Source organism: Brachyistius frenatus, unplaced genomic scaffold (assembly GCF_029030835.1).
Source record: "Brachyistius frenatus isolate BFR_SWC_R1_liver_20210118 unplaced genomic scaffold, ASM2903083v1 Contig_2, whole genome shotgun sequence".
Lineage (NCBI taxonomy): Eukaryota > Metazoa > Chordata > Actinopteri > Embiotocidae > Brachyistius > Brachyistius frenatus.
Genome location: NW_027210601.1, coordinates 361,755 through 385,039, shown reverse-complemented (window position 1 = coordinate 385,039; position 23,285 = coordinate 361,755). Strand labels below are relative to the sequence as shown.

The 23,285-nt window shown below is 42.8% G+C and overlaps 1 protein-coding gene across 3 annotated transcripts; it reads left to right on the top strand.

Annotated features, from left to right (window-relative positions):
• Positions 1–157: 157 nt before the first annotated feature.
• On the top strand, positions 158–22,834 carry kiaa0319l (KIAA0319-like ortholog). Of its 3 annotated transcripts, none has more exons than XM_069691916.1 (25): positions 158–299; positions 1,435–2,108; positions 4,471–4,645; positions 5,246–5,359; positions 8,253–8,521; positions 9,010–9,096; positions 9,369–9,603; positions 11,507–11,596; positions 12,013–12,110; positions 12,267–12,354; positions 13,466–13,558; positions 13,659–13,791; positions 14,139–14,244; positions 14,366–14,488; positions 14,585–14,708; positions 15,685–15,817; positions 16,005–16,153; positions 16,784–16,935; positions 17,063–17,201; positions 17,696–17,855; positions 18,049–18,191; positions 18,629–18,751; positions 18,887–18,977; positions 19,136–19,227; positions 19,579–22,834. In XM_069691916.1, the coding sequence occupies exons 4-25, from the start codon at positions 5,266–5,268 to the stop codon at positions 19,773–19,775; spliced, it is 2,919 nt and encodes a 972-aa protein (XP_069548017.1). In that variant the 5' UTR covers positions 158–299; positions 1,435–2,108; positions 4,471–4,645; positions 5,246–5,265; the 3' UTR covers positions 19,776–22,834. The 3 variants fall into 3 exon arrangements, with proteins under 3 accessions (XP_069548017.1, XP_069548015.1, XP_069548007.1); XM_069691914.1 differs by having other exon boundaries at positions 158–323; positions 1,438–2,108; XM_069691906.1 differs by having other exon boundaries at positions 158–323.
• Positions 22,835–23,285: the final 451 nt, after the last annotated feature.

The window sequence follows — 23,285 nt, the reverse complement described above, 5'->3', positions numbered from 1 at the left end:
AGGGGAGGGGGGGGTCGCGTGGGGGGAGGAGGAGGGGGAGGGGGGGTCGCACTGGTATATCAGCTGAACAGGCGAGAGGAATACCGACCCAATTTAATGTACAGGGGGACAACAACAACAACAACAACAACAACACCGACCGACCCACCGACCGACCGAGGTGAGAGTCTCTCGGCCTTTTCTCACCGCTCCGTGTCCCCGTTGGACTTTTCTGTCCTCAATCGTGTCGTGACACTCGGGGAGTTTAAAACGGACGGGATGCGCCGAGTAAGAGATGTCAAGCAGCCGTTGGCCTCAAGGTGCTTTTAAACCGGATTATACAGGTGAAAATACCTTGTGATACTGGATCTTAACAGCTGCTCGGTTCGTACAAGTGACGTATTTTATTTTGCAGCCTAATTAACGCCTCTCGTTTGTACATTTTTTTTTTTTTTTTTTGGTGACAGCGGACTGCGCAGTCGGTAGCTATCGGCCCGTGTTGAACGATATGACGGCTGAAGACGAGCCCGTCTTTTGAGTAAAACCCCGGACTGGTGCGTTCAGGCTCATAAAATACATAATGCACGAGCCCACCATTTTGTCTGAAATCTCGTGCGTGTGATTTGACTGACTTATCTGACTGACACGCGTGCTGTCAATCATGCAACAATTGTTCACTGTGATCAGCTGCTCCCTGCTCAAATAACAGGAGTAAACCAGAGTGGTCCCGACCCGCAGTTATTGTCGTGATCGTGATTCAGGATCATTTGGTGTTTTTGTTATTTTTGTTTTATCAATCAGACAGACGCAAGGCTTCCAGAGCCTTGAAGTGTTGTTCTTTATTTATCTTAAAATAATCAAAATGGAAGACATTCAACCCTTTTGTCTTGTGAGGCTTCAGCAAGCAAATGTACGCTATGAATGAATGACTTTTGTGTTTTGTATGCGCATATAAAGACTAAAAAAAAATGGTAAAAACCAAGAAACGACCTACGTTGTGTACGTCGATCAAGAAAAGGCATGTGAGGTTTATCTCTTGCCAACAGTGCACACTGATTAGGCTGTTCCTGCAAGAGATACTAAATGCAATGAATCGGAAACAAATGGAAAAAAGCAACTTAAGAACAAGCTAAATTTCAGTGCTTTGGTGAAAAATATAAAAAGTTCAAGTCTAATAGCAAGTGGAGTATAAACCCCATTGTTGGTATCGTCATAGTGCATTCATATTTTAATCTTGTGTGATAATCTATACACAGGGGTTTATGGTATTGCTTTGGTACTTGTATGGCTTCCATTTAAATATTATCCAGGGATTAGAGCGGTTGTTGCTGTAAGGATATTTCTGTAGTTGTCACAGCAAAATAGGAGGTTTATTTTTATCTGGTTGGTTTTTCAAGCACTCTGTCTGCATGAGAAAAAAAAAAAAAACCACAACTTTATTTCCTTTCCATGTAGCAGCCAGAAGAAACTGTGCGTGGGACTACGCTTGGTGTCATTTACAGAGAAAACTTCACCAACCTGTCTGCTGAGATGTCAATATAAAGCTGACAAGTGTGCTTCCGACTGAGAGAGAAAGCGAAAGAGGAAGAGGAGGAAGAAACAAGTCAAAGAGAGAGAGCGTTTGTCCTCTCCAGATATAAAAGGGGTTTTTTTTTTTGCTCACAGAAATCATTGTTCTGCAGAAGCCTCTCAAGGGGAAATTATCCATTGAAAAGGCTGTAATGGGTGAGCTGTCATCAGCCCAGGTGACCGGGTGCACCTGAGCATTACCGCTGCAGCGCACACTAAAAGTCACCACTCGCCTGCAGGCATTTGCTGCACAGTAAAAGTCGACGCTGCTGTGGCTTCAGCAATTCCAGCAAAGCGGGGGGAAAAAAAACGTGACTTAATCCCTCACATTTTCTGGTCAGGATTATTTTTACCTGGAGCTTTTTTTTCTTTTTTTCTTCTTCTTCTTTCTATGTTGGTAGCCTACTTTGGAGAGAAAAACAAGCCCCGGGGGGATAAATGACTGATTGTGGGTTTTTGGACGGACCGAACTGAAAGAAGCAAGCTGCTGGGACTGAAGTGGACTGAAGGTCCATGTGCAGGAATGCAGTTTCACATCTGGACGCAGATCAACGATACAGGTTTGTGTACGCAGTTCATGTCTGGGTGTGGGAGTATATGAGAATGTTAAGGGTTATTTATTACTCCAATAATATGCTATGCTAAATATTTAAACGTGTGATAAATCACCTGGTGGCTTATTGTGCAAGTATTGTACTTCCTAACATTGTAAACTGTTGTGGTATTGTTGTCGGATTGTATTAGGATATCTAGAGACTTTAGATTTTATTTATCCCACAGTGGAGAAATTTAGTCGTCACAGCAGCATAGAAATAGTGTTGGGCAAAAAAAAAAAAAAAGGTGCACATAATTAGAAAAAAATTACAATAAAATGGATAAATAGAATAAATAAAGTTAATGATAGTAATACAAGACAAACATTACTTGTTTCCATTAAGCTTTAATCTGCCGTTGTCTGTTGATAAAGTAATCAGCTCTCTTTTTACGGACAGAGTAGTGACTTTACAGAGGTTAACATCATTTGCGTGGACTAAATGGAGATGGAATCAAATTATTTCCAGCCATATGGCTGTACAGCATCTTGTTGTCTACAAATTGATGCCAGAGCAGATGCATGTGAAAAGGGCCTGTTTTGTTACTGTAGTGTCCCACTGAAGTCTCCTGGTGAGACTTTTTAGAGAAGAGGCCTGCTGGTGTCTTGAACAAAGCGTCCCCACTTTTTTTTTTTTTTTTTTTTTTTTAAGTATCCCCGTGCTGTAAAAACTTGAAGGAAATAAAGGGCACTATTGTTCTTCTTTTCCGACCGCATTCCTCCTCTGAATTTACCATTGTTTCACAAGACAACGGAAACACAGGCTGAACAATATAATGTTAACTACTCTGAGCGAGCCTTAGGTCTTTTTTTTGTGATTGATGCAGCAAGTTAATCATTGTCAAGCTTGATTAGAAACACAAAGCTTCCTTATCAGTCTTCCTTCTAGAAAACATACAAAGCATTAGGAAGCTCACTTCACAGGCCTGTGACTCCGTCTTGAGCGTAAATTAATACGATCAAACAACTCAAACTTCATCCCGCATGGGGCTGACCTTGTCTTACCTAGAGTTGTTTACGACGAGCGCCACGACAGAAAAACAATAACAGGCCCAGTGAGTAATGCAGTTGAGTGACAAAGCTGCTGTGTACGGGGCGATTGCTGCGATGATGGCTCGGGGGGGGGGTGAAGGGGTGGGAGGTTGTGGGGGGGTGATGTAAATCAGCTCGCCCTTTTCCTTTGTCACTTCTGTGTCATTTCAACTAAAAGTTAAGAGGAAGACGCTCACAAGAGTGAGTCATTTTATACCGAGAGCGGTACAATCAACAGGACATGAACACAATTGTTGCGTAATGAAACAGAGTTGTTGTATTTATTATATTCGTCAAACAAGGACAGATGATGTCGGCAGACTGAATTCTAAGGTAAGGGAAAGTTGTGCAGTATTTGTACCCACAAATCCCACTTACTTTAAAGGTCCAATATTGTGTAAATCCAGAGTTATTCTTTGACGATCTAGGTGATATAGAAATACTGCGAAAGTGTCAAAACACTCCACGGAGAAATACACACAGCTTGTAGTCAGAAACTGTGCAGTTTGGACTTTCATAAGTCTTCCATGTCACAAACTCACACTCGTGTCATATGTCCAATCTGAAAAGAAAAACACCAACTGGTCACTGAGTCACGGAGCTAGCAAACCACAACACCGAACAAAACCTGTGGTTGGCGACCCAGACCAACCACAGGCCAACCATCACTTAGAAAACAGTCAGCCAATCAGAAGAGAGGGTGACTGATATCAATTTGCCTTGAAGAGTCAGACACCAAATGGCCCGTTCTTGGTGTAGCTCCAGAAAGAAACTTAAGAGAGGAGATGTAAAACTATATTGAGATAATTGTTGTCACTTAAAAACCACACAAATATCTTCTTGTGGATATCAAAACTGGAAATTAAACACCAGAGAAGTGTAGAATTTGGGAACTTGAATTGTTGGCTGTTTTCTTGAAGAGTATCAACCATTGATGCTGTCATGATCATTTTAATTTGTCCAGATCCAGCAGTACAGTTTCGTAACATTCCTCTCAACGGGCCGACTTCACTGAGTATCTCCCGTGAAGCGGTTGAGTCTTGTTTACATGAGCTTTTGTGATCTAGTTGATTTGTTTGTTGGAATTCTTCGTCGTACGTCTCTAAATAGCTGAAATACAGTCGTCCGTCGGTAGTCAAGGAAGAGAGGAAAAACTGAATCGCATATATTATGGCGGAAATAACTGTAAAAACATTTCCACTGTTATGCACCACATCAGGCAAATTATCACCTGGTAGTGTTCATCCTGATAAGAATAATTTGAGATGATTAACAGTTGAACTAATTTCTCTCTGCAGCTTAGTGTTGGAGCAGCTGAGCCTGTGAAGGCCCCTGAGGCGGCCATGTTGGATCTCTTCCTCAGAGTGCTGGTGTTGACCCGTCTTCACCCGTCACCTCACAGCACCTCGCTACCGACCTAACTCAACCCCCCTACCCCTCATCTGTTTCTTCCACCGCCTGGACGGGAGAAAGGTAAGAGCGGTGTGCTTTGCAGGCTGTCGTTTTATTTGGTAGGTGTGCCAAGATGCTTTTGGCAGGTCACTTTGTTAGATTGAATGGACAGCTGTTGTTTTTAGTGGAGTGTGAGTCATGCCAAACTTAATTGTAATTGTGCCTCTGCAGTAATTATGTAAGTAAACTTAAAGAGACTTCAGACATCAAAGCATTGGCTATTGTCCAAAGCTTTCATTTCAGGTGTTGATGAGCTATTTATAATAAGAACATATCTTAAAATCCAGTTTTCCCTTTAGCATCTTAAGTGGGTTTAAAGGTGCTCTATAGATTTTTCTGTAAATATACGAATATTATGTTTGCACTGAGTAAAAACACCGAAAACTCAAGTTTAGTATTGAAAGAATCATCTTATACCACACTGTCTGACAGGTTCACATCTAATATATTTAGCATCAGCTTATTTTAGCTCTTTATTAAAGCTACATAATGTGTACGTTGAATAAAATATACGTTATGTTGTATATTAATACACATTTCCTCAAAATTCTGGTCTCTGCACTGCAGTGGAGTTCAAGAGGGCTGAACTTTTAATGAAATCTTTCTCTGTTCGTCCACCAGGTCCTTGGTCCTTGTGGAAAATGTCCTATGCACATCACAGGCTGCTCACCTGGAGCTTACCTCACCTCCTCCTCTTACCGCTGACCTACCTCTGGCTCCTGGCACTTCCCACAGGTACAAACAAACCCGACGTCACCCTGAGCTCAAAACGCAGAGAAAAACACTCTGCTGAGAAAGAAAATGCATCTGTGCCTGTTAAGCTGCCAGCGCTCATCTCTACAGTAATCACACACCCTTGATTGCTCAGGGTGGGTCTACATCCTTCTTGCAATCTTGTTTAGGGTACTGTGATGCTTTCGGTTTGTTAGTTGGCGTCTAATCTGAGGCGGAGAGATGGACGACTGTTGGCACCCCTACTGTGTGTGTGTGTGTGTGTGTGTGTGTGTGTGTGTGTGTGTGTGTGTGTGTGTGTGTGTGTGTGTGTGTGTGTGTGTGTGTTCAAAAACCATCGTTAACACACACCCGCACTAAAGCCTGCTCCACGGGGAGCGCAGCGATCATCATTGCCCTCGTGGCAAAAACAGCGCGAACACACAAGTCACAGAAATAAGCAGGTCGGCTGAGAGATGAATCGAAATAATTGAAATGTGTGTGTGGGAGGGAGGGAGAGAGGAAAGGGGGGGCGGAGCGTCTTTCAAATGCAACCCTTCTCAGCAGGGTTACAGTGTGAGAGAGGACAATTGGGGCTCTGTGAGTGGACATTGTGTGTGTGTGTGTGTGTGTGTGTGTGTGTGTGTGTGTGTGTGTGTGTGTGTGTGTGTGTGTGTGTGTGTGTGTGTGTGTGTGTGTGTGTGTGTGTGTGTGTGTGCTGAGGGTTGGGGGACAGAAGAAGAGCAGACAAGGGGTAGGGTGACTAAACAGAGGCCAAAGGGAGAGACCTTTCTCAGGCAAACTTTTGTGTGTTTTTTTTGTATGGAGTAAGACCTGTGTTTTTTCAGACTCGAGTTACACTGATGTAACTCACCCTTGGCTCTTGTTGCTATGGTAGCAGCACTTTTGGGAACGAACTGCATTTTTCTTGTCGGATTTTTGTTGATTTTCTTTTGGTGCCATCACAAGCGTTGATGGACTCGGCAGGACGAGCTCTCACCTGACCAACCATTCACTCAGCTGGATGTTAACTTCAAAATATTTAAAATGCTGGTACCTGTGTTTACAGAACACCGTAATATTAAGATTCATAATATTTTTATGAATTTGAACCCCAGCCCTCTAGTTTTTCATTTTTCAACAATAGTACTTCGGTGGTTTTACATTTGCAATTCAATCTTTATACAGTAGTTTTCATTGTAAGTGGTGGAGTCTGACTTTCTTGCGTGGGAGATTTTCTACCAATTCTCAAGGGATTCATGTAATTCAGCATTCCTGATATTTGTCTCCTCACTCCTATAGTTGTATCAGATTGTGTGAAGTCACTGCTAATGGGCACTAAAATGTCCTACAAGCAGCAAAACACAAAATGGCTTCTATTGCGAAGGGGTTAAAAGGGAATCCATTGTCTTTGTCACTGGTACTGATACTGTTCATCAAAACTGAGCCTACAAAATAAAACGTGAGTATTTTGGGCTTTTTTGGACGGCAGATAACTGTTAAATGTTGCAGAGAGTATTAGAACAAGGAGGACCAGCTGGTGTGAGCTGTTAACAACTTGTTTTACTGTTCTCTGCTGCTGTTTGGAAAAGGCCAAAGACATAAAAGAAAATGCCAATGATTGACTTCTTTATCAAGAGGACACAAGTTAATTTGGCTGCACCAGTTGCTCTTCTGTTGTATCTCTGATAGTAACACTAGAGACCGTTCATAAACCACTGAATCTAACGTATTATCACTTTGATATCTGGTTCAGAGGTTGGACAAAAAAACCTTTAGTTTTCTTGATATACTGTACAACAAAGGCTTTATACCCATAGGTCACAATCTTTAGTATAGAATGGTTATAATATCAACAGATCTTTGTGCTGCATTCATTCACAAAAACTTAGAAAAAAGCTGTTCAAATGTGGCTACTTATAAATTACACAGGTGATCAAAAGTATTGGGGGTGGGTGGGTTTGATCCGCTGCCCTGAGTTGACTTTTCCAGGTTACAAATAAAGTGTCATTTCTCACCGCAACTGCAGCTTTCGTTATTCACAGTGACTCAGCTGTATTCCTTTTCCTTGTGCTGTTTTATTATTCTCTGCCAGCTCGGGCTCTGCATCTGTTTGGGCACCGACGATACAGTAAAACCTCCTTTTCCTTCCTCTGTCATTTTGCGGTATTTTATAGTCTGTGCTCTTTTATTGATCCCTTTCTCCTCTGGAACAACGGGATGGATTGAATCTGAACCCATTTGATACTCCAAAAGGTTGAATCAATCTGGAAGATGAACACACACGTTGAGGCAGCTCACTGCAGCAGCTCGCTGCACCGCTGATATGAGTCTGATATGGTCTGAATCACGGGGTGGAGCTTTGTGCGTACTGCACACTGTGCTTTGGGTTTTAATCAGCGTCTTGTTTTGTCAGGGAGAAGCCTCACTTCCTCTCTCTGCCGTTGACTTGGCTGACTGCTCAAACTGTGGCTGACTCTTGGCTCTCTGAGAAACGTTCAGTCAAAGCTTAATCTGTGAAAAGTCTCGCTAGTTGGGACTGGAATTCAGTGTGGGTTTCACTTTGTCCCCTCGGCTTTGACAATGCCAAGAGTAACCAACAACACCCTGATGGATGTGAGCAAGTGAAATCTTGAAAAGCCTGGGAAGCGCAGCCTGGTGGCAGATTCATAATGTCGCCGGCAGATCAAACGAAACGCCACTCTGAAGTCTTTTAGAACTTCTCCTCATCAAATTCAGGTCATATCCTTCAGCTGGTATCCTCCATTTCACCGCTATTTCTTGACCAACTTCTTCTTTTCTTTAACTTCAACCATCTCACAGAGGAATGTATTTTCTTCTTTCAGCCACTTGTAAGACATTTTGACATGTGCTACAGTAACGTCATTGTTTTCGCCCTCTTTCTTTCCTGATCCAGGCTTGTCTGCAAATCTCTGCCGGGTCACTGGTGGGGTGCTGGGGATCCACTGGAGCAGCGTCATCAGCCTGGGTTGGTACCCGCTGGCGGACGGGAGAGGCGGGGCCACATGTTGGGAGTCCTGCTGCTTGGAGCCGAGCTGCAACGCTGTGTGGAGCCTCGGCGGGCGCTGCGTGCTCCTCAGCTGCTCCCAGAAAAGGGGCTGCGCCATCTCGTCCCTGCCTCAGCCTCACCAGGAGTCCCTGGGACTCCTTCAGCTGCTCTCCAAGGTATGGTTGCCTCTGGGGGAACAAGTTATAACAGAAAAGACAGTCCATGCTAAGAAAACTGTACATTGATTTATGAAATTGCCCTTATTATCATTTTTGTATGGCGTTCCTTTGGGCACAGACACTTATTAAAGTAATGCAGACAGAAGAAAATTAAAACTACAGTCCAAAAAAGGCAATCTCCATCTCCCTCTCTCTTAGTTAACACTAATGGTGCTTGTGTCAACACGTACCTTATTAAGCAGATCCAGTGTGGCCCAGATTCAGTTCAATTTCCCTAAACAGTTACCTTCATCAGGTCACAGTTGGTCACTGTTCACTAATGTCATCAGCAAACTATCCCAGTGAGTTCTGTGCAGTGAAGTACACAGATTTTCAATTTGGGAAGAAATAGAGAAGTGAAGTTAGTATTGCAGGAGAGAAAAAGCAGGATCGGTGCCTCTAATCTTTTTCTAAAAAGCTTTTGTTGTCTGTAACTTCACTTTCAGGGTCCCGTCAGAGAGAGGCGCAGAAAGGCTCGTAATGCACTGCACAGAGGAAGCCACAGAAAGCCCTCAGGACAGCTTACCAGCACGGTAACTTGACAGGATATTAGCTATTATTTGAATGTGTGTGTTGATCTTGACATTGTCTAGCAGATGCTTTTGGTTTTCTTAGATTTACAGACTAATGAATCACTAGTTATATACAGCGGGCAGTTTCTTCCCATTTCCATTGTTCTGTCTCGGAAATGTTCCATCATCGGCTCCTTGAAGTTTCCCCCCCAAAGTCTCCTACAGATCTACACCTCGCCACCCTGAGTTTATAACATCGTCCAAAGCCGCAGTTATTTTAATTGTGTCTGCAGGAAAGCTCTAAATTGGAAGCGCCTCGCCCAAGTCCGACTGTTCCCGGCGCCATCACACTTCTCCAAGAGAACCTCAGCCAGTTTACCAACGGGAGTTCAGACACCGCTCTCGCGTCACCAAAGCAGAACTCGACGGTCGACGGCACCGTTGATTCTGCTGCGTCTTCCAATAGCAGTGATGTCAGCACACCCACCGCGGCTGCAAACATCGTCACCACGACTCCAACACAGGCTGGTAAGAGAGGACTCATCTTCAGCAGTTGGTGTCACATGCCCTGATAGCGATCACCTATTTCCAGCTCCTTCAGTAATACGTCTTGTCTTCATGTATTAATTATGAACTCATAAATAATGAAATCCCACTTATACTTGTGTCGTGTCGGAGGGTGATTTCACACGACTTCCTTTCTTCTTTAAGCTCGTCTCACACACTCAAAATGCATAAAAGCATCCTGGACTGTTCCTGCTTTGTTTCAGCTTCAGCCCTGGAGTTTTACAGAATGCGATGGTGTACTTTGCCTGCACATTTTATGGCAGGCTGCTCAGATGTTATTTTTCCTGCAGATGAAAGCAATATGCGCTGTGGGTGTGAAGCCGAATGAGTGCCAGCAGTAGGAATGTGCTGAGGCTGGCTGGGCTTCTACAAACAGGAATAACTCGTATGATCAGTATTTCCTCCCCGCAGGGCAATATCTATGGATTAACTGGAAAAATGGCAAAAACACAATGACAGTGCATGCCATTATAAATGAAATCTGTGCATCTCTTTTACCGAAGAATAGATCTGCTGCGGCAAATTAAAAACAAGCTGAGCTGATTTGAGTGAAAACAGAGGTGGTTTGAAGGTCAGCTGTAGTTGATGCGGCACTCAAAAAGAGCAATTTGATTTAAAGGGAAGCCGAGTTAAAGCAAGAGAATCAGTTTATTATTCCTGGCAAGTACCGCTAAGCCTTGGAGAATTGTTATATACTATATTATATATTATAATATCTGCTGTAGCTCTGGGGGAGCTTTGTTAACTCTGAAGAAATAACCCTGATAACGTCTCCAGGGTTATTTAAAAAAAAAAATTATTTCTCATTTCTCCTTGGAAACCAGAACATTTTCAGTGAAAAGCCTGCATTATAAACTGGGTCAGTGGAGTGATTGACGGAGGTGTTCACCAGGAAGGGAGGGCGTACCAAACAGAAGCTTCGGGAATTATAAGATTCAGCTATTTTAAACCTTCATCCATACGAGAGAATAAACAGCATGATTTGTTGACAGCTGCTGAGGCCAGTGGTGCTGCACAAATACAGACCAACGAGGAGCTTTTCAGTTCATGTGGCGGACTGTATGCCTGTTTGTTTTTTTGGTTTTATCAAATTCAAATCCTTTATTGTTTCCCAATATGTTTTTTCACTGATTTTGGTCTCCGTCAACTCTGAGGCAAATATCTGGTATCTTAAGCTACTAAATGTTTCACTGTTTTTACCAGCTAATTAATCAGCTCCTTCATCTGTACACAGTTTGGTGCTCAGTGGCTCTTTAGAGCTTTTTTACGAAAAAAAAAGAAAAGAAAAAGAACTGAATGCTTCAGCTGGTTCATGTCTACGAGCGGTGCCTCTCTCATGCAAATAATCACTCCATCCATTGTTGATGTGAAATTATTGATTGCAGCAGTTCTAATACGTTCAGAGTGAAGTGCATCGCAACCGATTGTGAATCCACTCGGTCCACTCTCTAACGCGGTAGTGTGTTGTATTCATAGAAATTTGTGTAGATTTGGAAATTGAGAGTAATTCTAGGAAAACAAAATCGCTTCTGGTCCACCTGTTCATCACATTTTTATGTTTTTAAACAAAAATCTATATATTATGGAATATTCAAATACAAGGAAGACATTTGTGTAGCTTTTGAAAATATTTTCATTTGGTCCTCCATTTGTTTTTAATCTCTTCATTTAAAATTTTTTTTTTGTCAAGTCTGTTTGATTTGTTTTATCTGATGTTGTGCTCAACTTCTACCTTAGACGCCACGGTGTATTATGTCTTTATCTCTTGTTGAACATTCTACCATCTAACTGATTCCTGTCTTTGATTGCCTGACTGTACTTTTGGTGTCCTCTCTGTCTCGTCCCGTGTTGTTTTCCATGACAGTGAGAGAGCTGGTGGTGTCAGCGGGAGAGAGTGTGGAGGTAACGCTGCCCCGCAACGAGGTCGAACTCAACGCCTTTGTGGTCCCACCAGGTAAAACCATAGAAATATTTAATGAATTACCTAGAAACTAACTGGGAACCTTTTAAATCACATCACTGCAGCAGATTTCAAACACCTAAGGAATTATTTATGTGTAGCAGGGATGCATTACATGTGGAGGCTGACTTGTTAGTGCCGTTTCTGCCTGCTTGACAGTTATATTCCTGAGTCAGCATATTGTACGTCATCCTGATCATCCTGATTTCAAATCCACCATGGAAAAAGATTATACAGTTTTGAAGGGTAGCTCACATCTTGGTTTTGTTAATCCCTTGATCCCTCCTTGACGTGCTCTGATGATGGGAACTTTTTTCATCTGGAAATTGCTCTTATCTGACATGTTTTAATTAAATGCATGGGCAGTTATCAATGTGCTTATTTATTTTACGTTTTCTACTTCTCCCCAGGGACAAACTACGTGTTTGAGTGGCGTCTGATAACTCATCCCAAAGATTACAGCGGGGAGATGGAGGGGCAGCACAGCACGACACTTAAACTCAGCAAGGTACACCACATTTTTCATATTCATGCTCTGCTAAAAATAACACTATGCAGATGCAGCTCTGTTGGATCTATAAACAGAAGGTTGCAGATTGTCTGAAAAGAATCACTTCCTCTTCTCATCTTGCTTGATTTGCTCATTCTGTCTCTGCTCCCTCAGCTGACTGTGGGCCTGTACGACTTTGAGGTGAAGGTGGACGGGGAGGGAGCCCACGGAGAAGGTTACGTCAATGTCACTGTCAAACCAGGTGAGTACGGAAATTCAGCACAACATAAAATCTGGTTTATATTCAGTTGGTTGCAGGTGTGACTGTTTTTGGGTCAGTTCTGAAAACATGGTTTACTGCTGACAAAGTACATACTTCACACGGTATATTATTGCTGACAATATAATTTAAACACTTTTTTGGTTTTTAATACAATGACCTGAAGAAAATACCCATTTGCAAAACTCAAATGTTTGGTTTTGATCCCTTAATGGCTGCTGATTCAACTCAAACTTATTAAATGTCTTGTAGTTTATTTTCTTATTTAGGAAATAGTTATGGCTGATCGTCCTCTTTCCTCATGCAGTTTTTCAGTGATTGACTCATGTTGTCACAATTTTACTTTTGCTAAATCACATGATTTTTGTCACATTTGCTGCCCCACCAATTCATGTAGCAACTACTGTAAACCACCAAAAAAGAAAAAGTCTCTTAAAACTACACAAATGGCTCATACAAAGATGCTGTGCGTCCATCAGTCGCAAAATTATGTAATATGGTGAAAGTGTGTGTGGAAAAGGACATTTACATAGTGGGATATTTTTGTATTATTAATTTATACAGCCTCAAAAATTATCACATTTTTGTTGTTACAGCTATGTGTAATACGATTTTCATACTGATGCTGCATTTTTATTACTGTTTCTTCTTATAAAATACCATAAAATCTAATCCAAGCTATTAAGAACCCAAACTTTGTGCTTTCGAATAACTGCAGGACTATTTTAACGTAACATGTTTCTGTTGTTATATATGAAGTCATCTTAATCCTGCTTTCTTTCATGGAAATGTTCAACTTGATGATGAGCATTCATATGGTGTGGCTCCGCTGCTGTAGGAGGTCTTCATGTATTTGTTGGTGTGGTCTTTCCTGTCCATTCAAATAAAACGTAATTACCAGGAGTCAGCCCAGATTTCTACTTTGTGTTAACTAAATAAACTCAGATCTTATTGCTGGAAGATGAGCCGCCTTTCATCCCACACACAGTTGCGTTAGTGACTTTTGTCATAGGACGCGTCCTCACTGCCTCAATCACAAACAGCCGGTGCACAGCTCAGTAAGCGAGTTAATTCCTTATTTTCCACCTGACAGAGCCGCGGGTAAACAAGCCTCCCGTTGCCGTAGTTTCCCCAAAGTTCCAGGAGATCTCCTTGCCAACCAGCTCTACGGTGATAGACGGCAGCCGTGAGTCTCCCACATGGCACATGAACATGTTTCACTACCGGTTTAAGAGAGAGGGACACCCAAAAATGTCCTGCCCTCCCTCCCACCTTCTTCTTTTCAGAGAGCACCGATGATGACAAGGTGGTGGTGTGGCACTGGGAGGAGGTTAAAGGTCCCCTGAGGGATGAGAAGGTCTCTGCTGACACCCCCGTCCTCACCCTCACCAGCCTGGTGCCTGGGAACTACACATTCAGGTACACATGGAGCTCGCTTATCTCATAGAAATGGAGGACATTATTTTCACTCGAGAAAACCCACATCTGTTCTGCTGAGGTGCTGGTTTGCAGATAAGGTTTAAATTGTCAATACATACAGAATTCTTCTGAAAGTGGAGAAAATCCTAGCCAACAAGGAAAACTATTATCACCATGTTTGGATGCTGGGTCTCTTCGTATGCCGACCAAGATAAGAACATGACAACAAAATACTGTGAAAACCAAATAAATGATTTACGACTACTTACCTTGGAAGTACAAAGGTTTCCATGTTTTGCTCTCCTGTTTTGTGTATTTGACCCATAAAATGTGTCTGTGTTTATCAGTCTGACAGTAACGGACTCGGATGGGGCCAAAAACTCGACACAGGCCACCCTCTCTGTCAACAAAGCCAAGGACTACCGCCCTGTGGCCAACGCCGGCCCCAACCAGGTCCGAAGTGTTTCCATAGTCATGGCTCTGGTCTTTACCACAGTGTTTGTAATCAATCCAGTTGTTGAAGACAAACCAGTGTACTTCTGGTTACCAATAACTGTCCTTTGACTTCCTCCAGGTCATTCAGTTACCGCGCAACTCCATCACTCTGTACGGCAATCAAAGCACCGACGACCATGACCCCCTGTCCTACGAGTGGTCCCTCAGCCCAGAGAGCAAAGACAAAGTGGTGGAGATGCAGGCGAGAGACGCGACACATCGCCGAGTTCTCATGTTTCAGCTAATGGATACGAGCATGGAGGCTAACGGCGGCGTATTTTCTTTTTGTGCTTTTCAGGGTGTGCGGACTCCAATCCTGCAGCTGTCAGCGATGCAGGAGGGAGACTACACCTTCCAGCTGACTGTGACCGACTCAGCCGGACAGCAGGACACCGCCCAGGTCACCGTCATCGTGCAGCCAGGTATGTAAAACAGCTGCAGAGTGGAGACCAAAAAAAAGAAGAGCCACCTCAGCGCTACTGAAAGCTGTTTTCAGTGACATGTTGGGAGAAAGATTTGATTAACCAGCTGTTTAATGACAGATATTTCTTCCGACTTCCTTACAGCTTTCACACATTAGCTCTGGGTTTTTAAGTGTGTTTGCTCAGTTGTGTGCTCTTGTGCGCCATCTATGTTTATATAAACATACACATAAAGTCTGAAGACAGAATGTAATTTAACTCTATGACATCTTGTCCTTTTTTAAAAATGTGCATAGCAGGACGTCGGCAATCCAACTGCTCGCCGGAATTTCTTTCAGTCAAACCGTGAAGAGGAGTTGTGTGTGGGTAAACGTGTATATTCAAGCTGATAAGCACTTTGTAGACCGCAAACACGCACACGGGCAAGATGTAGCTGCCGTGTTTGAGCAGGACTTGTAACGTGAACACGTCCACCCGCAAGGTCGCACCATGTCGACCATGAGAGCGACGGCATCTGAGAGTGTTGTTAGTCCGAGGCTGTACTTGCAGGTATTTCAGAGCAGAACTGCTGTTCTTTGATAAAACACGGTGACCTTTATATAACGTGTCAGATCGTATGCAGTAGAAATCATCACAAAGGTACTGGAAGACTCTGGTCCTTTTTATATCAAAGTGAAAGTGTAGGACGTTATTACAGGTTTTTTTTATATTTAAAAAGATTAAAATGAAACTTATTTGGGATAAAAGGTGGAAAAATGACCAAAAATACAGAATGTCATAGTTTAAATGCCTTTTAATGTTGCCTTGTTGATTTCATTTTGATGACAGTTGTAGGGATGATGCTCTTCAGTAGGTTGCAATAGTTTTGACAACCATTTCCCCCACTTACTAGTACTGTATGCCGTCTGTAAGCTGTACAATGGAGATGCATGTTTAGTTTCCTTATCGTTGAACTTTCTGTACCTTCATCCTTCAGAAAACAATAAACCACCATCAGCAGATGCAGGACCGGAGAAAGAGCTGACGCTGCCTGTTGACCAAACCACACTGGACGGCAGTAAGAGCAGCGATGACCAGAAGATTGCCACCTACCACTGGAAGAAGACCAGGTTAGTGTGTGCGTTCAGGTTTAGGCTCCTAGTTTATGCAATAACTTGAACATAACCAGTTGAAAGTTGATTACAGTTGAGCATGAATGGAAACTCAAACATACTTCATACTAGTCAGTCATTAAGGTTGCTACGCTCTCCTAAATTCGCCCTCTCCCCTGTTTCTGACCGTCTGTTCCTCCACCAGTGGTCCTGATGGTGTGAAGATTGAAAATGCAGACAGCGCTGTTGCCACGGTGACGGGTCTCGAGGTCGGCTCGTACGAATTCACCCTGACAGTAACTGATGATAGGAAGCTGGAGAGCAGCGACACTGTTACGGTCATCGTCAGGGAAGGTTCGTGTGTGTGTGTGTGTGTGTGTGTGTGAGTTATTCCTTTCTGTAGCAAAATATCTGTTAATATTATCCATGTTGTAGTGAAATATATGGGTTGGTAGTTAGAGAAGCATTTTAAATACACTTTTAACGTGTTTTCAGTGTTTAAGTCGTTCTTGTGTCATGATTTTGGTTCAAGAAAACATGTACAGAAATACTGTATATTTCAATGTACACTTTGATATTTACTTTTACAGATACGAACACACTCCATAAACCCCAACCTTAAGATTAATTGACAATCCGCTCTACCATTTGAGGCACAGCCGTCCCTTTAAATGCTTTTAAATAATATTATTTCAACACATACCATGCACACAAAAACAAAGTGAAATCTCTTACAACTAGCAGAGTGTATAAAACAAATTCAACACATAGCCAGTTCCCATGTTAAGACCACATTTCCCTTGAACCTGTGTACTAAATATAGGGGATATTTTCCCTCATGTACAAACCTCCTTAATTAGTATCAATGAAACGAGTGCAAGTGGCTTTTCCTGAATCCACCTTGTTGCGCGCAGTATGACATGACGACAGTGTTTTCCTGATAAGCTTTTGAAGTCGGTGTCTTCCACAATGTTTTTCCTCCAGAAAAAGACCAGTCACCAGTGGCTCATGTTGTGTCGAGTCCGCCCATCGCTCTGCCCGCCAGGACGGCTACTCTGGACGGATCCCACTCCACCGATGACAAAGGAGGAGTCAGCTACCTGTGGACCAGAGAAGACAGCAGTCCTGCTGCTGGGGTGAGACCGGCGGCAAACCAAATATTACTAACCATCCTAAAATATACCTTCTGATGATTTTATCAGACATCCACAGTATCAGAAAATGACCGCATTGATAAACTTCTTTGTTATTTTCTTCAACTAGGATGTGCTGAACAACTCTGACCACCAGGCAGTGCTGTTTCTGGGAAACCTGGTGGAGGGGAAGTACAGCTTCACCCTGACTGTGACTGACAGTAAAGGGCAGACCAGCACTGACCATGGCACAGTCGAAGTCAGACCAGGTAAACAAACAAACAAACAAAAATGCAGTTTACACTGTTGCAGAATTACAACTCCATCTTTTTAGTTGTTTATTGGTTTTTATTTGAGGCATAAAATGTGTTATGAAAAGCAGTGGGAACCGTTAAAAGGCTTGAAAATAAGGATGCGTTAGAGCGGGACGTGTTGAAACGCAGCTTTACATTTAACAGCGTAGGTTATTTATTTTTTCCTTTTAAACAAGTCTGTGGCGCACAAATGTTTTCCACACAGCAAGAGACACAACAAGCAGCAGAAGGTTGAGCAGGTCAGCGCAGCATACGGTGCACAGACAAACACTCGGCCAGAAACTAATCCGTCGCTCGGCGCTCTGGCGTCTTTCCCAGGATTTTGCCGTGTCAGATGGATCCTGCCTGGTTTATTGTTCATGTCACTTTCTCCCTCTCGTCGTTACTCTATCTGTTCTCACTGGTCCCCCCCCCCCCTCTGTGTTTCCATCTCTCTGTCTCTCTGTTAGACGTGTGGGAACGCGACCTTGTGGAGCTGGTGCTGGAGGTCTCGGTGTCGCAGGTCTCCCACCGCCAGCGCGACATGCTGCTGCGACAGGTGGGGGTTTTACTGGGCGTGCTCGACAGCGACATCACTGTGCGAGAGATCAGTGCATTTAATGAGCACAGGTGAGTTGAATTTCCTCTTTTTAGTGTTATGTCTGCCCTTCAAAATGATGTCTGAATGTTTTCCTTGAATTCGCAGTCTTTTAATCACATCACTGTGAACCTGATATTTAAAAAAAAAAAAAAAAAGAAGTTGTGATGATGGTTTGTTTTGATAGATGGACATATCAGTCATTTTTTTCGCCCTCTTCCTCAGTACTCGTTTGGTCTTCCTGGTGTCAGGCGGTCCGGGGCGCCCCCCTCTGCCGGGCCGCAGCGTTGCACTCAGCCTGCGCAACAAACTGCGCAAACAGAAGAATGACTTTCTCATCTACAAAGCCCAACGAGTGGATACAGTCAGTGAGTACCGACAAAGATCGTTGATAAGGGACACACACACACACACACACCACAAAAGGAAGAGAGGATATCAAAGCTGTCATTTCATATGTTAGATTACCAAAGTAATATTTATTCTACAGTCACATTTAAGATGTATATTACATTCTTCTGGATTGTTATTCTTTGGTTTGGGCCAGAAGCTGCAGGCAGGTCGTGGGAGCAGAGCTGCTTTGACTCTGTTATTATCTGACCATTATCTTAAGTAACAGTGATTCAAAGGTCAAATGTTCTCCGATTTTTTTTTTTGAGCTGCTTCTACAAGTTGTCTTTTTCTCCTTGACTTCTTTTTTCTTGCCACAAGAGTGAAAGTCTTTTCTTTAATATACATATTACATCTTGTTGCTCCTTATTACCTGCCACCAATAAACGTGCTCTCTGCTGCTCTGCTTCCTCAGTCTGCCAGCTGAACTGCTCGAGTCACGGCGAGTGCGACTCGTTCACGCGACGCTGCGTCTGTCACCCTTTCTGGATGGAGAATTTCATCAGAGCTCAGCTGGGAGACGCAGAGAGCAACTGTGGTGAGATGGGAGGAATCTCAATAACAGAGTTTTTGATTTTGCTGCTAAACATGACTTTAAGTAAAGGAACATATGTGACACTTATTCCGTGTCATAGCAACATACTGTTGTGTCTAACAAATATGATGTTTTCAGAGTGGAGCGTACTCTACGTGACCATAGCATCCTTTATGATCGTGGTTGCTACGGCAACACTCGTCTGGGGGATGGTGTGCTGCTGCAACAGGTGAGTTCTTGAAGACTTGAAATTTCAAATGATAAAATATTTAGATTGATATTAAATGGCGTTGGGAATAGAAGTATACTAACAATTTTCATTTCACTTGACCTCTATAACTGATTTTATTTGATTTATGTTATTTATTTATTTTTTCCCCCTGGAAGGCGAAAGAGCAAAGTGCGCAGAAGCAAAAGCCGATATAAAATACTGGAAGCTGACGAGCAAGATAGTCTGGAGCTTCAGCCGCCAAGAGCTGGTGAGACAGAATCTCTCACAAGACCACTACCACCACTTATAGTTAAACCTTCACCGGCCCGAACACAGGCCGAGCAATAACTGTTACGAGACCTTTTTGAAGATTGTTTTGAGAGTTGTTTCTAGATTTGAAAATGCATTTTGTGCAACAATGCATTTTTTTTCCTAATCTGTAACTACTGTCATGTAAATATGTAGATCCTGTGTTTGTGTTTTGTCCATTAAACCTATTTTGATCTCCTGTTTAAATTGAGAATTATATTAAATGTTTTTCGTCCAGCTTTGACAAAGTTCATTTTGACATCCTACACCTTCTTTCTCCTCTTCTTCTTCCTCCTCCTCCTCTCTCCAGCCCGTCTGAAGCCGGTACCCGCTCCCACCTCCTCCGCCCTCATGCACTCGGACTCTGACCTGGACAGTGACGACGGGCAGGGCGGGGTCCCGTGGACGGAGCAGGAGCGCGGACACCTCCTGCGGCCCCAGAACGGCTCCCTGAGGAACGGCCAGGGGCCGGCGAGGGCCAAGAAGCAGAGAGAAGAGCTGCTATAGCGAGAGAGGAGGGGGGAGCTCGCAGCTGCCGTCACACAGCCCTCCTCCAGCTGTCGCACCCCTCCGTGCCTCGCTCTTCCTCCTTCTCTTTGGTTGTTTCCGCGACACAAAAACCTCGTACCTCTCATCCATAAAGACGGACTGTGTGATACCTGGAAGTTGGAAGAGGGAGAGAGGGAAAAAAAAAAAAAAAAAAAATGCTGGAAACATGTTGTCCCACTGTCACAGATAACACACCACTATACTGAAGTTTCCCTGCTCCCACTCTGAGCCAACACGGAGGGGAAAAGAAACTGCCCCAACACTGAGAACCAGGGGTGAGCACTGTGTTTCGAATGGTATGAAAATATAACGTAGACCCCTATAATTTACGCAGAGACATAAAGAATGTACTGGTGGCTCACAATGGTCGGAGACTGTGAGGGGAAGTAACCCGAGTGACACTTGACTGTCTTCAAAAAAAAACAAAAAAAAAACTGCTTCAATGACACGAAAACCAGCCGCTGGACACGCTCACACCTTGCCTCTCGTAGACACGCATGTCCAAACACGTCGTACTCGCACTGTTTCAGGTCGAGCTGACGCTACCAAACACTGCCATTTTTAAACCAATGGTCAACTCTGCTCTGATGATTTTATTAGTGACTCATCTGAAGAGGGAAAAAAAAAAAAAAGTACGCAACCAAAACAGAGCTACCAACAGCAATGGACCCACCTCCAAAAACTAAAACAAAAAAATGTGCATGATGAGCGACGGATGCAGTTCTGGTACGATTCGATACCGGAGCGATCGACTGCATGTTGGTGTGTGTGTCGGGTGTATGTGTGGATTTTTCTGGCTGCGATGTGCCCAAAAATGTTTCTCTTCACAGCAGTTTGTATGCTTGTATGTCGGTTTATTAACCCTCGGAAAAGTCACAATGCTGCCAGCCGTGGCGGAGTTTAAGAGAAGGGAAAAAAACACGCCATGCTTTTATTCTGAAGGTTTCTCTGTGGATTAGGTCACGGAGTTTGGTCTCAACGGGGGAAGATAATGCGGAGAAAGTTCACAACAGATGGGATGGACGGGACGCTGCTTCCTCCCTCACCTCAATATTCATGAATATATGACTGCTCGCACCATGAAGACCACTTAGTTTTGATTTTTTTTTTTTTTTTTTTTTTTAACCAAACAAACCTTTTGGCTGTGATTTAGACGTCGATGCACTTTCATTTCCTGTCCACTGTCTCTATTTGTCCGTGTCGTCGGTTGAAAAGTTCATCTGTGATGGTTAAAGATTAGGGATAGTTCAGCCATAAAAAAAAAAAAACGGGACTTTCTTTGCTGCATTCAGCGTGTATGATTTTATTTTATTGACTTCACAATCAAAGAGAAACGGTCAGTGCGGATGCAGCTCGTGTCCAGAAGCACCTTCGGCGCTGTAACTCTTAACACGGTGTGTAGACTTACATGAATTGGATGGTGTACGTTTTTTTTTTTTTTTTTTTTTTGAGATAGTTTTCTAGTTTCTGTGCAATTGCAGCAACCAGTTGGGATCGGTTTGGCTCGATTTAGGAAACATCATTGTTTCCCTTTAGATAAACATTCAGTTTGTTAGAGGATAGATTCACAACTTTTCTTCGTATGTCTGTCTTAAAATGATAGCACGAATCCATATGAACTTTGAATCTGCGTTTCCCGTCTGTAATCGTTCTTCCTGTTCATAAGGGCCATTGAAAGATCTCTCTCGATGTGATTTTATGTTTAGTTATGGGAGTCGAAATCGACCATAAAGTCCTTGTGAGATGGTTAAATCGATGTATATCTTCCAAAGTTATGCTCTTTTTAGTTTAAAATGTCCTCTTTGTGTTTCCTTGTTGAGCTGACATCAACAGAAGAAATGATTAAAAAGGATGTAACTTTGGGAGATATTTTAATATTGAATACCGGCTAGATGTTTGCATGTAAAGAGGATTTATTTTGTCCCCCCCCCCCCATCGCTTCCACTAAAATTACATCGAGCAGGGATCTTTTAATAAATTAGAAAAATTGTGAACTCCACCTTTTTAAACTTGTGGATTTCAAACAAAGTTAAACATTTTAATGGGAATTACTAAACTTCCTTTAGGGATCTGAACGAGCTGCGTGTCCCGAAAAAACAAATGATTTCCTCCCCACAAAGGGAACCAGAGGCGGAGGGTTAATCTGGAGGATGTTTACCTCTCCTGCAGGCAGATTACCAGAAATGTACCACGAACAGGACCCAGCAGGGCGGCTTTATGTCTTCTTCTGTGTGTCCGTTAGACGTGTCCCTGTCCTCGTTTGGGCTGCACTGACAAAACTTTAACCAAATGGCTCTTCCCTGTAACGACTCGCAAGTGAAATCGCTTTGCATGCAGACTGTGAAACCTCGCTGTGAGTTTATTTTTTCTTTGGTTGTAGAACGTTATGAGGGCAAAACATGGGTTCAGTTCAACCTCTGCTTTCTGTGAAATAAGCAATTGTTTAAAAAAAAACAACAACATCTATTTCCTACTGGTGAGGCATGCCGTGCTGATGTCAGCGCTGCTGCACAAGATTGTTTTAACGCGTGTCATTCAGACTTGCTGAATTTATCAGGCCGTCCTTTTGCCATCCTGCAAACTAAAATCAAGCGCACCCAAGTGCCAACTGTTTGAAATCCTACGAAATAATTTAATGTTCTTCTCGTGTTTTTGGTTTTTTTGCACATGGACATTATTTTGTGCGGGATAACAGTCAAAATGTGGATTCACTTTTGTTTCTCGTATCTCAAAATTCAGCATTTATTCTGTTACATTTGCGTGAGATTTAAGAAGTTAAGGGAATTGACCTCGACTCCGAGGAGTCCACTGTGAAGGCAGAACGAAAACGTGGAGCAACTGTTAAACAAAGGGGGGTTCATTTTCTTTTTTTTTTTTTTTTTTTTTTTTTAATGTATTTGTAATTTTGTTTTAAATGGGATTTAAATGAAGGATTACCCCTCCTTTCTTTCTGTGACCAGACCTGATGCAACTGGATAATCTGTAAATTTAAATAAAATGTTTTGGTTTGTTCTTGAGTTTTCAGATCTGAGCAAAGACTTTGACTTTCAATTATTTCTCTCGGTTAATCTCGAAAGTGTTTTCTCCTTCTCGAATTTGGCAGCCTGCAGGTCATCGTAGAGGAGCAGATGATATGACAGGCGCCCGCTGGATGTACGGTTATCAGTATTTATGGCTGAAGGACATTTTTAGACGCGTAACGATTATCTTTTCGAAAGCATTTTCTGTCTATACGAGATAGAAACTAGGATTTATCATCTGGCCTGGTTGGATGACAACACGGTTTGTTATTTTTGAATCCAGTCAATCCAAACGCCTCCATATCGCTGCACTGATCATCATGGGCTCTCCATTGACTTTTACAAGCCCATTAACCTCGATAGTTGTCATTTGCAGCTCCATTAACACCATTGGAGAGATAATGGAGCCCATAACAGCTGATGACAGAAGAAAGTATCATCAGTCCTG